The sequence below is a fragment of the Tenrec ecaudatus genome, chromosome 14 (assembly GCF_050624435.1).
Source record: "Tenrec ecaudatus isolate mTenEca1 chromosome 14, mTenEca1.hap1, whole genome shotgun sequence".
NCBI classification, from domain to species: domain Eukaryota; kingdom Metazoa; phylum Chordata; class Mammalia; order Afrosoricida; family Tenrecidae; genus Tenrec; species Tenrec ecaudatus.
This window is the reverse complement of record NC_134543.1, coordinates 90,819,796-90,835,296: the sequence shown is the minus strand read 5'-3', so window position 1 is coordinate 90,835,296 and position 15,501 is coordinate 90,819,796. Positions and strand designations below refer to the sequence as shown.

General features: G+C 46.5%; 1 protein-coding gene across 2 annotated transcripts in view; it reads right to left on the bottom strand.

Annotated features, from left to right (window-relative positions):
* Window positions 1-15,501, bottom strand: part of FMN1 (formin 1) — a 429,794-nt gene that overhangs the window by 36,255 nt on the left and 378,038 nt on the right. For both annotated transcript variants that reach the window (XM_075530963.1, XM_075530964.1), the window contains 2 exons: window positions 10,664-10,715; window positions 4,752-4,901 (listed from right to left, as the gene is read on the bottom strand). In XM_075530963.1, the coding sequence (XP_075387078.1) occupies window positions 4,752-4,901; window positions 10,664-10,715 (202 nt within the window). The remainder of the gene's footprint in view (window positions 1-4,751; window positions 4,902-10,663; window positions 10,716-15,501) is intronic.

Genomic DNA, 15,501 nt, shown 5'->3' with positions numbered 1-15,501 from the left:
AAGTTATGGGTCAACTTGGTTGGACGATGCTTCTCAGTGACGTAATGGTGTCACCCTCCTCCATTCGGGGATCTGATGTTATCAACTCACTACTTTAGTGTAATGCCAACATACATATAACGACCTGGTCTTTTGGACTTAACCATGTCAATAAGTGAGGAGTGGGTGTATTTGAAAGGTGGCTTCTAGATTTAAGGAAGCTTCGAGGTGGAAGAGAACTTCCTTCCTACTTCATCCCAATGCACACGGTTCACAGATTTGACAACTTGGCCCTGCAGATCCTAATTGAGTCATTCATGGTTGCATAACAAATTAAAGATTAATGAGTAATCATGTGATTTTTGACTCCCTGTCTAGAGGCATTTCTTTGGGAATTAGTCCCATTCCCACCCCCACCCCTGTCCTAGGGGCAGCACCAGTACCGCTCCTGGTGAAGAGGTAAGAACAGGAGGCCTTCTGGATTTGTGTCTAGATACCAATCAACCCATTGCTATCAGGTTGATTCTGACACGTGGCAATTCTATGTGCTCAGAGTAGAGTTGTGTTGCATTGGGTTGTCAATGGCTGATTTTTGGCCAGGCCTTTGTTCTGTCTCTGAGTGGAATCCAACCATCAATCTCTGGGCTAACAGCCAAGCATGTTCACCATTTGCACCATCCAGGCACTGTGCTTTGCCCAGGATTGGTTTAAATGCCAAAGAAAATTTAATGCTGTCATACATTATTATATGAAAGGGCTTCCCATCTGTGGATAATAGGACATTCCTTCACAGAAGGGTCACAAGGAAGGGACGAGCCAGCCAGGGGACAGTATAGCACCAATAAAACATACAACATCTCTCTATTTCTTTAATGCTTCTTCCCCCCACTATCATGACCCATTTTCACCTTACAAATCCAGCAAACCAGAGTTTGTGCACTGGTACTGATAAGAGCTCTGGAGACACACAGAATGCAGGACAGATAACCCCCTCAGGTACAATAGTGGGAGGAGCAATACCATGAGGGTAGGGGGAAGGTGAGGGGAGAAAGGGGGAACCAAATGGCAATGATCATTCCCTGCCCCCACAGTTCCTAGGACAAACAATAGAAATGTTGGTGGAGGAAGACAGCGGATGGTGTAAGATATGAAAATAATAATAATAATTTATAATTTATCAAGGGTTCATGAGAGTGGAGGAGGGAGAAAAATGAGGAGTTAATACCAATGCCTCAAGTAGAAAGAAAATGTTTTGAAAAGGATGATGGCAACATATGTACAAATGTGCTTGACATAATGGATGTATGGATTGTTATAAGAGCCCCCAATAAAATGATTAAAAGAAGAAGAAGAAGAAGAAAGGGCTTCAAAAAGTACATGGAAATATTGAATTAAAACACAATGTAGTTTTTTCATGAACTTTTGAAGCCCACTCATTTAACAGGTTGCTGTTTTCCTGACGTGGGTAATCAGCAGGCAAACCATAGTCCCAATAAGACATTTCTTTTCTCTTCAAGTGCAGAATGATGCCTGTTATCTGGACACGACACAGTAACCCTGAAACTGTTTATGCCATAATGTGTGTGTTTAGAGAATGTTCTGAGGCAGCCATTACTCTGTATGGAGGCATAGCCATCTCAACCTTGCATTCAGGTAATGTGTTTTCATGGAAACCATGCCAAGCAGAAAAAGAAGTAATATTTTCTTGCACCTCACATTAGCCTCGAATGGCTTAAATTAGTTTGTAACACGTTTACTTGGAAGTAGAATTTAAAAGAAAGCATCATTTGCGATGGACTCTGTTCCTTTGAAAATACTTATATTAAATCCTTGATTTTTCCCAATGACTTTTGTGGGCTTTTTTTAGTTGGCTTTCAAATAAATTTAAAAATCAATTGGATTACATTTCTTCTAATGAGATCCAGATCTATAGTTTTCTTTTCTAATAATTTTAAGCTATCATGTTTCAATTTGGTTATGGATTTAGTCTTTTAGGATGTCTTTGTACTTACTATTCATTTTAATGATGTTAGGCTACCCCCAGATATTTAGGGCTTCTTAAATTTATTGGATTTCTAGAAAAAACATAACTTGAAATCACAATATCAAATGTCATTAAATAGGTATGAAAGCAAAGCAATGATTATCTTGTTTCTCATTTAATTATAAGATAAGAATGCAAGTTCAGTGACCTGTTTTACCACAGCATATATGCAATTCTTCTAAGCAAAAGGCTAAAACTCACAAGAAGACAGTACAATAAAAACGATTCCCCACATCACAAGAAAACTCTGGGTATGAATCAGTTTGTTTAAAATGGGTAAGCACACACACACAGGTATATATGTAAGGTGGTAAAACTTTTAACAAATAGATTTTCTTCTTAACATGTTGCTTCCAAAAATATTTTTCTTGGCTGTCATTAACTTGCAGGGATGTTGTTTTAGGTTGGAACCCTTGGTGATCCATCTCGCAGAGCCTGGACCGCAATGCAGAGATGCATGAGATGGCTCAAGGAGAAGAACGGGAGGGCCCTGTGAAGCCATGTCCCTTTACCGGTGTTGGTTTACGGAGTGTGAAGCCGGCAATCAGCCAGTTGCACCCAGGAAGCAAGGCTGCAAATGCCCGTGACTGGGAATCAGAACACATGCCATTCAGAAGGACGGTGGGTCCCCACAGCCACCCACCACTGCCCACCCAGAATTCATGGGGTCCAACTTCTCTAATTGGGGAGCACTCCTTAATTTAGAACAGGGTTCAGTACTGGAAGAGATGATTAAAAAGAGAAACAGTTCATCATCTTCTCTGCTCTCTATTTATGTGTCTCTGGGTGTTTCCAACCATTTTTAAGGCTCCAAGGACACATTCTCTAAGGTTTGTGATTAAAACCTGAGGTACAGCCCTTCCGACCCTTTTGAAAGTTGTGTTCTCAGTTTTAATAATTCCTGCTTTCCTTTCAACTGAGGTGTTTCTGTTTCGTTTTTTTAACTATTTTTTTAAAAAATGTTTTTTCTGCCTATGAATTCCAGGATAGGAAAGTCTACGGAAGCAGGGCCTGGACCAACGGTTCCTAGAGAGTGAGGCAGTGGAGGTCGGGGGACATGGGGCGTTAGCACCAATGAGTATGGGGAGGAAGGGAGCATCCTGCCATCATTTCTGGTGATGCCTGTACAAATCATAATATGACTGAACCAATGAATTGTATGAATTTCATATTATTTACCAATAAAACTGTCAAATGATAAAACAAAACAAAAACCTGAGGGGCAGCCCACAATCTTAAGATCATTAAAGCAAGGGGTGCATGTTTCAGGGCACACCCAATATACGGTGTGCAGCCCCAAGACAGGCCCGGCTCCCCGTTACAGGCCAAGGAGCGGGGTTCAACCACTCCCCTCAGAGGCTCGTGAGATGCAAAGTGATCCCAGGAAAGCCTACTGTGGAGCTTGCTTCCACGGCTTACTCAGCAGTGGCAGAGAGAGAAGCAAGACTCTCTGGGACGTTTCCGTGTTGTTAGCAACAACCTGTTCTCTGAACAGTGTCGCCACGTCTGTTTCTCTGTATGATGAGCATGCCCAGACTCCTCTCTATGTTTCCAAGGAGCTAACCGTTGGAAGATGGGGCGATGCATCTTTTTCAGATCTCTCCAACTTCTTGGGAACGCAGGAAGGTTAGTTTCTTAATTCCCTGAGAGAAATCCAGAGACTCGGTAATATTGGCTCAACATCTCTAAATGGTGCTACCCTTTCAAGCAACTTCGTGGGGTGAGACCTATGACTGTCTGGGGTGGTGTGCGCATACATCTATGACTTATATGCATATGCCCTTGCTCAGATTACAAAATTAAAGGCACAAATACAAGCGTGACGGGACTTCCCCTCTGGCTGTGCAGTGAAATCTAGATGCTCTATTTAAATATCCTGCACTTCCCTTACTCCACTCCGGCCTTGTCTCCTTCCACTCCATTTTGAGTGACACGCCTACCTACACATTAGCTCTGCAGGGGTAGTGGCGAGACCTATTTGAAGTTTAAATCCACGACACCCTTTATAGACGGTGGCAACCCGAGCAAACCAACACGCGAGCAGAAATGCTTTTGCCTTTTTTCCTGACCAACGGGGCGGGATTCAGTCTCATGCAGGAGAACACACACCCATGCCGACAGACACACAGACACACACACACACACACACACACACACACACACACACACACACACAGAGTCAGAGCCGAGGTTTCCCCTCGCCCCCCAACTAATAAAATCAGGGGCTGCAGTGGGGCCGAGCGGCACGAGGTTTGATGTCCCCAGCAGGATACGGGGCGGCAGAAGTGGCGCTGTAAACCGAGCGCGGGGCTTCGACACCGTGTGAAGTGCGGCCCGAGTCTGGGGATTTCCCTTTGATGCAAGTTCAGTCTATTAATGGGAAAGGCATTCACTTTTATTTGTCCGCACTGTCTGCGACAGCAAGACGGCCTCATTTAGGCCGGGCCAACGTGAAACTACGCAGAGGGGCAATCTGTTGCAAATTAGCACAACTCTCCTTTCATTTACTAGCGAGTAATTGGAAGGGGTTAAGAAAGTGTAACTTATCAGGTCACGTGATGGTGCCGCCGGTGGACAGCAAGCGTTCCCGCTCGGCCTGCAAGGGCACCTGGAGTAATCATTGCGTGCCGGCCCAGGCGGCTGAAGGGCAACGCGGACACCGAGCAAGACAGGCGCGCACTTGGCGGGGCTTGAGAAGGTGGCCTCCTGGGCTCCACGAAAAGCTTACCTTTCCTGCGAGATGTTTTTACTCTCCCGCTTCCAGATCGTCTTGAAGTCGCTGCAGAACTCGTACCACACCAGAAACACGTAGTTGGGCGTGATCTCCTTCTCACCCGACTTTGGCTTCATCCCAAAATAACCTACAGTTGTTTCGAAACTGCAATAAAGAGGAAGATACGCAGGCAGTGAATCAGAGGGTGCGGAACTGTGAAGGCCAAGTCGTGGCGGGCCCAGGACAGGGCCCAGGAGGGCCGTTTCCTGTAGATCTGGTCTCCCAGCGCAGGAGCCCCGGCTGATAGTGACAGGTTTATCCTCAGTCTCAGAAAACCTATTTGCCCAAACGCATGTTGGCAAGAAGCACGACTTTACATGGGGATCCACCCGGGTGTAAAACTGAGCATGTGTCCTGCAAGGGTATGTCGGTCACAGATTTTCAGTTCGGGCTTTATCTCATGTCCCAGTCATTTACCTGCCCCCCCTTTGATGCTGCATGACATCCTGTGAGAGGGTGACACGCTGCTTCTCTGGAATAGGGAGTGGCCCCCTGGGAGGCATTCATCTGGGGAATGCTTCATGAACAATCAAAAGAACCCCAAACTCAGAGAGGGTTCTATCCTGGAGCACTGCCTCCACCACTACGCATCTCTGACTCTCCACTTCCTCGGGGACAAGAGACTGATGAGATGAACTTTAAGGTGGGGGAAGGCATCCGCTGTGTCGCAGATTATTAACCAGTTCAATTGCGGACCCAAATGTGGTGGCACCCAGAGGTGCCTCAGGAGATGGGCTTCCAGATCTGCTTCCGGAAGGTTGTGCCCTTGAGAACCCGATGGAGCAGCATCCGACTCGGCACACGTGACTCAATGGCAATCCACAAAACACCCCCACCATCTAGACTTTGATATGGTGCAAGCCATAAAATAATAGACAAGCATGAGCATCGCAGAGTTGGATAAAAGACCATCTCCTTCTTATTATTTTTTAATTCTCCCACGTGGATTGAAAAGAAGCCACGCTTCCCAGTCATTTCCCAGGCATCGGAAAGACCCTCCCAATCCCCTCCACGAAGACCCATGACCCACCAGACTACCCAGGCCTCCCAAGCAGTCCTTCTCGGAGGCACTGGCTTTGTGGCAATTTATAGCTCTGAACTCAATCTTTCCCCTCACCCCACACCCACCCCAAGCCTCGCAAACTCATTTGCCATGAGCAAGAACACTTAAATAAATGACCCCCTTTTCTAGGGTGTTGGAAACTAATCAAAGCAGGGCTGGCTGGCCAGGTTTATTACTTAATGCTCTATCATCTGTTGGGACACAGCATGGTTTGTGGCCATCCTGAATGCAGAGTTTCTAACAGCATGGTTTGTGGCCATCCTGAATGCAGAGTTTCGAATGGGAGCTCTATTCAGTGGGGATTGTAAAACCCTGAAGCCCCGTTACCATTTTGGAGCATACTTTCATCTCGCGCTCGGTTATTGGGCAATATGTATCTCATAAGGTTTTATCACGCGTCACAGATGAACTGTTAATTGATTCCATGGGCATGATTGGACTAGGTTGAAGCTGGAGCAGCGGCTCCTAGTCCCATAAATTCTTTGTGCTTCTGTAAACAATAAATCTGTTTCTGATGCAAATGAAAACTACTGGTCAGGGAATGTTGCCTCCTACTTATTAAAAGACTAGGAGTGTGTAAGTGGAGCAAGGCAATAACTGCGGACTCTCTTATAATTCCAAACACATTCTTCGATTGTTGGGGCAAAATCCACCACGCAAGAAAGGCACAATGGCCAGTTCCCCGCCCCAGATGTGGTGCTTAATTCTGTAGCTATCCAACTACTGTCAAGATCACATCTACACTCTGCAGCCTATACCTTCATGTCAGACTATATGAATGGAGCTTACAGTAATGTGACCTTCCTATTGCTCAGAGCCACGCAAGGAAGGAGATCATAGCTTGTGGACACAGGCCACTGAGAAACCATGCGATTTTAGAAAGAGGGGCCTACGTGTCAGCTCATACTCTCCTCATCTTGGAGATGTGAACACAGATAGCTGGAGAGACCAAATGGCTTTATGTATTGGTAGAGCTGGGCTTGCCACGGTTCCCAACGACACCTCTGGTTCATCTGCGCCACACTGCTCTCGCTCCTGCTTGCTAACACAGGCATTTAAGGAATAAAACGCATCTTCTGCTTGGGTGTTTCTACTGTGGATTCAATTATCCTCTGCATCGCACATGGCACACACTAACCTCACTGGGACACATCATTCCCCCCACCCTATGTTCACCTTCTGTACAGATACATTGCTATGGGTGCGTTAACAGGAGAGAAAGCCATTTACTTATAAGATTTTTAATCCCCAAACCAACTCATACTCACCCTACAGGACAGGGTGGAATGTCCCTGCGGGCCTTTGAGACAGTCTTTCTTTTGGGGAGCAGAAAGCCTTGTCTTTCTCCCATGGAGTGGAAGGGGACCGGGTGGTTAGCAGCCAGGTGCCTTACCCACTGTGCCACCAGGGCTCCGACACATAATTCATTTTATCAGCCAATGATAATTACTATAATTGTTGGCTGCAGCCCATTTCAATATGCTGTCCTAGCAGGAAAACAACTCCGCAAACTGGACATTAATGCCGATTAGTTCTTCCACCCCGCCCCCTCGAATTGTGGTAAATAGGAGGGGGCTTCAAAAAGTTCGTGGGAAAATGGAACGACAAGGGGATGCAAGTTCTCCGCACACCTCTGAAGCCCCCTGGCCGGTGTGCAACAAGAACTTGGCAGTCCCGTGTAGCGCGCATTATTTCTATTCAGAGGAACACATTCTTCGATTCTCTGGGAGGAGGTGAGGCGAGTCGAGAAACTGGCTGTTGCGTTTCCTGGATCCTCCCCACACCCCGGGGTGGGGTGCTATCTGCAGTTGAGCGTGTGAGACCAGCGTGCTGCCGACATGGGTGCGAGTGCAGAGAAGGACAGCGCCGTCTGGTGCTTCTTACGGGCTCTGAGAAGGGCGTTTCGTCACTTCTGGGGGGCCTTAGTCTTCCCAGCTCTCAACTGAGCCTAACCTTGTACCCTTACCGCCTTCCCCGCTGGGGATTTGTGAAGCCCGCCCTGCGAACCCTCAGAGAAGGGGGCGGGCAGACTAAAGGAAATACCGAACTTCAGCACTTTCCCCCCCTCTGTGTTTTGGAAACTCGGAAAGCAAGTGAACCTGTCAGGAGGAACCCAAGCAAACAGACTTCCAGCGGACGGCCTGGCGGTGGCACACTGTGGCTTGGGTGAAGACGATGTTGCACCAAAGATGTGACTTACTGGATTTCAGCCTTAGCCCTTTGTTTCAGAAAAAGCCCAAAGCTAGAGCAGGGATCTACAAGTATCCGATCAGGTCTAGACTGCTATAGACTCCGACTCCCAGAAGATTAATCCCTGAGAGCCTTCTGAAACATAGAGAAGAAAATTGCTGAGACGTAAAGGAATGACCAGCTGAACAGTTTTCCAGTAGACGGGAAACAAAGGGGTAGTCGTGCTTTTTGAAATTTGTTTGTCAGCAGATAACTTGAAAATAGCTCTCAGCTTTTAAAAGATTGATCTCTAAGAAATATGTTTTGTTTTAGACAACCTTTTTTTTTTTTAATTTCACTCTGAGCTATCCCCCTGACTCCTTCTCTCTCTCTCCGCCATACCTCCTTGCTTGATTAGTATCTCTTTAATTTTCCCCAGTGTTTTCTACAGCCCAGACGATGATCCTGTCAAAGCGCCCATAGCAGAGTGGACGGTTTTACTTTTGCAGTGTTGGGATACCCCAGTGAACACATCCACGGTGGCTTTACCAGCATGCCTTGAGAAACTGCTTAGGGAAAGCAAATAGTCCTGAGCCTCAGAGTAAATTGTTTCCCTTGAGGATAAAACATCAGAATTTACCAAATCTCACACGAATATTGCAACACTGACCACCAGCCTCCTGACAAAGTGTAACCCAAGTGTGGTTTCCCCACTGAAGAGGAGTCCGGGTATCGTTCACGTATGCCATGAAAGCTGGACTCCCTTCCCCACAAAGCCACGGAAAATGCTGACAACCATCATGTATGACCCCCTTCAGCACAGCTAATGCTCAGCAGCAGCTGCGACCCCTCTAAGGCAGGCCCCCCTTTCCTTAAGCAACAACCTTGGGAAAATATTGGAAATTGGACATATTCCCTGGATGCAGCCTTTTTATTTGGCCCGGTACCAGTAAGACCTTGTTGGCAATCTCCTCTCTATAGGTGGGCTATTTCCCTAACAGAGAAACACCTGTGTCACACACTGAGAAGGAAAGTCTAACATGGGGTTATCAGTTGTGTTGAGTCAAAACTAACTCATGGTGATCCCGGATGTGTCGGCCCAGCATTGTGCTCTATGTAGGTGTCTCAATGGTGGCTTTTTGTTTTTTGTGTTTTTTCCCCTTCAGTAAAAGGCTAGCTCTCTCTTCAGATTTCCCTATGGGTAGACCAGCGTCTCTCTCCTTTGCTTGTCAGCCCAAAGTGTTTACTGTTTGTGCTACCCACAGAATGGATAGGGCCAACAAAAGGGTATAAAAATGTAAAAAACAAAAAGCAGAGCCAAGTGATTAACTCAGCCATCACTTACTATGGTGACAGCAGGACAAGAATCGTTCGAGGATACATCTGCACTAAGACAAGTGTGAGAGTCACTCCCCCCCTTCTTTCATCGACACGTTCACTTTGTTGGCAGTTACAGTGGGTAGACCAGACTCTCCCAGGGCTTTTAGAACTCTCAGACGTCACGGCAAGGCGCACTCTGCTTTCAGGAGAAAAACAGCTCTCTCCTGGGGTTTGTTTGACTGAACAAAGATCCTAACTCCACCTGTTGGTAAGGTACATTGGTCCTTATATGCTGCACCCGATCAGGACTTCTCTTTTAATCTTCTAGAACCTTTAGAATTGGCGCTAGCCACAGCCATCTCAGTTCCCTGTGCTGCTGCCGAGACCAAGGCAGCACGTTCCCACTTACCACTTCTAAAAAGGAGAGGTATGATCGAGGGGGCTAAATTGGTCAGCTGATGGTAAGAGAAATCCCAAGGGATCAACCTCCCTGGCTCTTGCTTCCTGATGGGTTGATGTCTGTACTCTGGTGTCTCCCAAGAGGCGGAACAGTGAGGGGGAGACTGGAGCGTACTGCGGCTGAGCACTTAAGAGGCTTCTTTTTGGAGGAATTCTCTGTGTAGCAGTGAGCCCTCTTTTCCCTTCACCCCTTCTCCTTACTTCCACCCTGATCTGTTTTCAATAGACTCTAGGATGTGGAGAAAGATAGACGTCTCCTAGATGTTCCCAATAATTCGTGTCATAGAACTGAGGAGCCCTGGCAGCCTTGTGGGGTAGGTACTAGGCGGCAGAGCGCAAGGTCAGCGGTTTGAACTCACTAGTTGCTCAGTGGGAGAGAGATGAGGCTCTTTGCTAGGGCAAAGATTTAGAGTCTCTGAAACTCCCAAAGGCCAGTCCTGCTTGCTAGTTGCATCAGATATAAGGATAAAAGGCCACTCACTGCCCTTGAGTTGGTGGCGACTCATGGTAATTCTAAAAGGTTCTACTGTAACCCCTTACAGAGTAGAAAGCCCATCTTTCTCCCGCAGAGCAAGTGGTGGTTAGTAGTCTGCAGTCTAACACCACCAGGGGGACCAGACATTGGTAATTCCAGGCAGCAGTTCAGGAGCCCAGTGATGGCGAAGAGGCAGACAGACAGGAACAGTGCTGGGGACCGTGTCTGAAGCAGGCCCCTCACTCCAGAATTGTTCCCTGCTTCCCTGGTTCCTGTTACATGCTCCCATTCCATCTCTCAGGAGGATTTTCTTAGTCATGCATATAGATTCCTAATGGGACCAACTCAAGGAGAGAACGGGGCCCAGTCAGCACGGCTTACCTCTTCTGTGCATCCTCCAAGTGGCTTTCTTCCACTTGATGCTCCTGTTTCGCTGGAAAAGAGAGGGGAGTATTATTAAAACAGCATCTTTTTACGTGACATCCTTTGCTTCACTTTGTTGCTTTGGACCCAGCCATAGATGGCTGCAGTGAGTCTGGATTTGGGGCTGGCAATCTGACCAGGCGTCCTGCTTAGATCACTCAGCGTGCTACTGGTACCACCAGGCTCTCTGCTAACGGCCACAGCTCCAGTGACTCTTACAATGGATTGCTCCAGGAGAGGCGCTTTTGAGAGTGAAAGGCACTGACATTTAAATGGCAACAATTCTGGGCTTCCTGGAAGCCCTTGAGCTTCAAGCAGGGGCCCATGCACTGCCTCAGCCACCCCCACCTGCCCCTTGGCAGTTTGGAGAAGCTTACTATCTCTCAGAATGCTTTTAAATGATCTGGGGGGAAGACAAACAAATGAATAAACAAACAAACGCTAATTAATAACGAAATCAACGCTACTGAAATACAAGGCTGAATCTTCGAGATTAAGAAGCCATGCTCTGTGGGGAGTATTTACCGAAGAGATGTAATATATTCTTTTCTATAATTAGGTGATAATATTAGTTTTGTGATATCACTCCTATACCTTAGACATATCCAGAAAAAACAGGCAAGTCACACTATAATGCACATGGGCTTAAGATTCTTTTAGTTTACGCCTAAGTGGTGTGACACGAAGGGAAAAAGCAATCACGTATCAAAGGATTTTAAAACCTCGCCGCTTTATTGTTTGGTTGCTGTGAGACAGGCTGCTAGTCGCAAGGTCAGCAGTTGAAATCCACCAAGTGCCCTGCTGGAGAAAGGTGAGGTTTTCTGCTCCTGTAAAGATGGACTGCCTTGAGGAGCTGATACCAAGGGCCCAACTGAAAGTAACTGTCCAGAAAAGAATGATGGCAACCTAGGTACAAATATGCCTGAGATAAATGATATATGGATTTTAATAAGAATTGTACAAGCCCTCAATAAAAGGATCAGAAAGAAAAAGTTTGACTGCCTTGGAAACCCAGAATGGAGTTCTCCTTTCTCTTTCAGGGCCAGTCTGCGTTGGAATCAATTCAATGCCACTGAGGGATTTGGGAGTGGGGTGGGGTTAGCATCTGTGAAATGCCTGCCCAACAGGGTCGAGTGGATCCGGCCTTATAGCAGCACTCTAGAGCAGAGTACACTGCATTCTCGGGCTGCCAGAGCTGGAGCCTCTAAGGAAGCAGACTGCCACGTCTTTCCCCCTCCGAGCAGCTGGGGGGCGGAGGAGGTGTTTTCAAACCACCGACTTGAACCTCTGCGCCACCAGGGACTCTTGTAAAGTACTTAACTCATAAACTATGGTCAGTAAATGATAGCTAGATAGCTCGGTGCCTCTTCCATCTCATCATCATCACTGATTGTGAAACATCAGTCTTCATCAAGTGAACTTCCCTGCTTAAAGCCTGCAAACAGCTTACCGTTTCCCTTGACACAAGATCGAGCCTCTTCACTAAGCCCTGTGGAGCCCGAGTCTGACCTGTGGCTGCCACTGGCAACAGCATCTTCTTTTCTCCCCCCACCTCCCGCCACGCCCCTCCGTCCAGTCTCCCTGGACAGCTTGCTGTTGCTTACGTGAGAGAAAGCACCCCGGTTAGTTAGAGTGATAAGGAGCTGAGGGGCGCAGGCAGGCAAACAGAGGGGAACCTGTGTCAGGCAGGTTGCTCTCTGCATCTGAGGCATTTTGCACTTGCCTTTCCTGCTTAGTGAAACGTTCCACCCATTGTCCTGCAGGACCTACTCTCTCTTCATTCAGGCTTCTGTCCAAATGTCCCTTGGCTTCTTGTTGTGCCTGTTAGGTGCCATCCAGTTGCTGTTTTATTCATAGAGACCCCATGCAGAGACCCCATGTAGAGACTCCATGTAACAGAGTAGAAAGGCTCCATCCAGTTTCTCAGAGGGTAACTTTACACAAGTAGATCCCCAGAACATTCTCCCTCCAAGCAGATTTGAACCTCCAACCTTGAAATTAACAACCTACCACTTAACTCTTTTGCCAGTAAGGGTGCTTCCCCTTTCCAGATTGGCCTCTACTTATCTGTGGGTGACTCGCTGGCTGGTTTGTTATAAACAACAATGTAAGTGCCAGGAGATGGGTGGCTGTCTCAGGTTTGATTTCTGCTGAAGCCTCAACTGCGAAAAAGTGCTCATATGTTCAATGAATTAGTTTCATTTAAGATTGAATAGAGGCTGCTTAAAAGGAGCACTTACCATAAAACTACACATAAAACTTTACATTTAAAATATGAATATAAACGGAAGGAGACAGACTAAGATTATACACGGTTCTCTCTCAATGTAATATTTTGACTAAATGCCTGGTTGTTTTATATTAAAACTATTTGGCTTTGCTATGCACACCTTTTTTTTTTTTGATACAGCTAAGTCGCAGACATGGTCATCTTTTACTGTATGATTTTCTCCATTCTCCCAGCAGGAATGTTTATGAGTTAGTCTGGCACTCAGCCAATCAGATGCAGAGAAGTGACCTGTGTCCCTCATCGGCCATCAAATTTCCCAGAAGGGCACAGTTACAAACTGCGAGGCCAACGTGTGGCTTGTTCTTGTCCAGTGACTTTGTATTATATGCAGCGTCAAACAGGAGGGACGTGTCCTTTAAGGCCTGAGCGCTCTTCCTGGAGCCCCTTGGCCATTCTCCGTCACTAGGTGGGCTACTCAAACACTGTGCTGGGTGGACTGCGGCCAAGTCGATATCAGTTATCGCTAGGGACCGATTCACATGGAATTCAGCATTCGATAAGATTCTGCAATAACTGTATGAATATGGTAATTTGGAGAAAGGTAAAAGAGGTATGAAAAAGGCAATGGCCATTGCACAACGTCTTAGGGTTTGGAGAACACAACCTCCAGGAAAACGAGGAAAACAGCGAGATCCCATCTGCGTCCAGACCAGGAAAGCCGCCAGCGCCAAGCATGTGATGATATATTCAAAGACTTCAAGCCGATCGAAGCAAAAACATAAATCTATTCCTACAAAGAACACGTCTTCAGACTAGAGCCAGAAACTCTAATCTCCAAGGCCTCCAACAAATGAGAGAATTTGGGTCAGGAATAACCCTTCTACCATTTGGAAAGTCTATTTATAGCTCCTCCATTCTGGAACTGACACATGTCATGGTGGGAGGACCAATGGTGAGTGGTGGCTACTTGGGAAGACATGCCTCTTCTGAGAGAGGGCAGCCATGATCACCACATCTCCATTTTCTCGAGAAGCTAGAAAGGAATTTTTTTAATGAATGCTTCCTTTTCAAAAATGTTTCCCAACACTCCATCAGCCAAAAATAACATTCCTGCTGCCCATCTCTCCTGGAAATGTCCGTCGTAGCCTTCACGGCCATCTCTATGGTGTCACGGCCTGGCTTAGTCTTTCATCCCATGCACTCCATCCCCATCTAGGTGCTTGGGACCCACCTGTGCAGAAAGTGGGCAAAGGACTCGGGAGAAATTAGATTTGGGTTTGGGAAGATGGATAATTAAAAGAGAGAGTCAGATCTGGTGGAGGTGATTTTGATAAGGGAGAGCAAAGATAGTCCCAAGCATAGATTGCTGTCTACAGAAAGGGATTCATATGTGGGTTTCTGAAGGGGTTATCTGGGCTGTCAGGTCATACCATATAGGCACTATGTACCAAAAACAAAAAATGAAAAGAAACAATGCTTAAACAAAGATGACAAGACTTAGTGAGGGAAAAAAACTTGCCCTTCCCCTGCAACTTTGACCAGCAGTGGTCCTGAATCTATGCACAAGGCACACTCAGACTGCCAGTCTACAAAGTCACAGGGATAGCACACGGGCTAAGTCAAGAAGCATTGCTACCAGAGTTTCAGTGTACACATGCATGGGTTTATTACACATGCAACGTGTTCAAATATGTCCTGCGATCAGTGGATGGCTGTAGACCAGCTCTTTCCGTCACACACTTGTTTTAGTTTCATGATGGTAGCTTTAAAAAAAATCGAATTGAAACAGTGAGGGGATCTGCTGGGCCAGTGACATTCAAGGCAGAAAGGACAGGTCACAAAGTTTTAGCAACTGTATTTTGGCACTCCGATGTGGGAATCTCTATGGATTTCCCTGAAGGACACAAGCAATTCATGAGGGCGTATGATGAAGCTAGCAAGACTCTTCACATCCCTGGTCTATGTAGCAATATTTTTTGACTTATCTTACTCGTTCGGAGGTGGAGGAGGAGGTGGTGGTGCCAGCAACAATGGACACGAGAAAGAAATTGATTGTGATTGTTGCACAACTCTGTTGGACTATGACAGAGCAATTAAGTTGTATTCTATGTGACGTATTTTCCAATAACACTATTTTTTGACGAGGAACCTAATTGTCTTCAGTGAGTTACATCTTCCAAATGAGGGGATAAAATAGCTTCTTACATGGACAGCAGTGTCCCAGTTTTGCGATAATAAATGCAGACAGTACAAATCAGAGCACGGGCAAGGAGGCACATGATGTCCAAGGGGCCCCAGTCTTCCGACGCCTTCAACAAGGCCATGGACTGCCGGCGAGGAGAGCCGGCCTCTGGCAGCGTGTGCAGAAAGCGGAGTGGTGAGTTCGCTTGGTGAATTATGTTCAGTATGCCATTTTCCTCTCATTGCTGGAACTCAGATACTTTTCTTAACCACTGGTAGGGTTCTGATACTTTTAAAACGGTTTCATTGACATACAATTCACATACCATGCAATTGAATGGTTTTAATACACGAGGAAGTACAATAAATTCTGATGGTTTAAAAA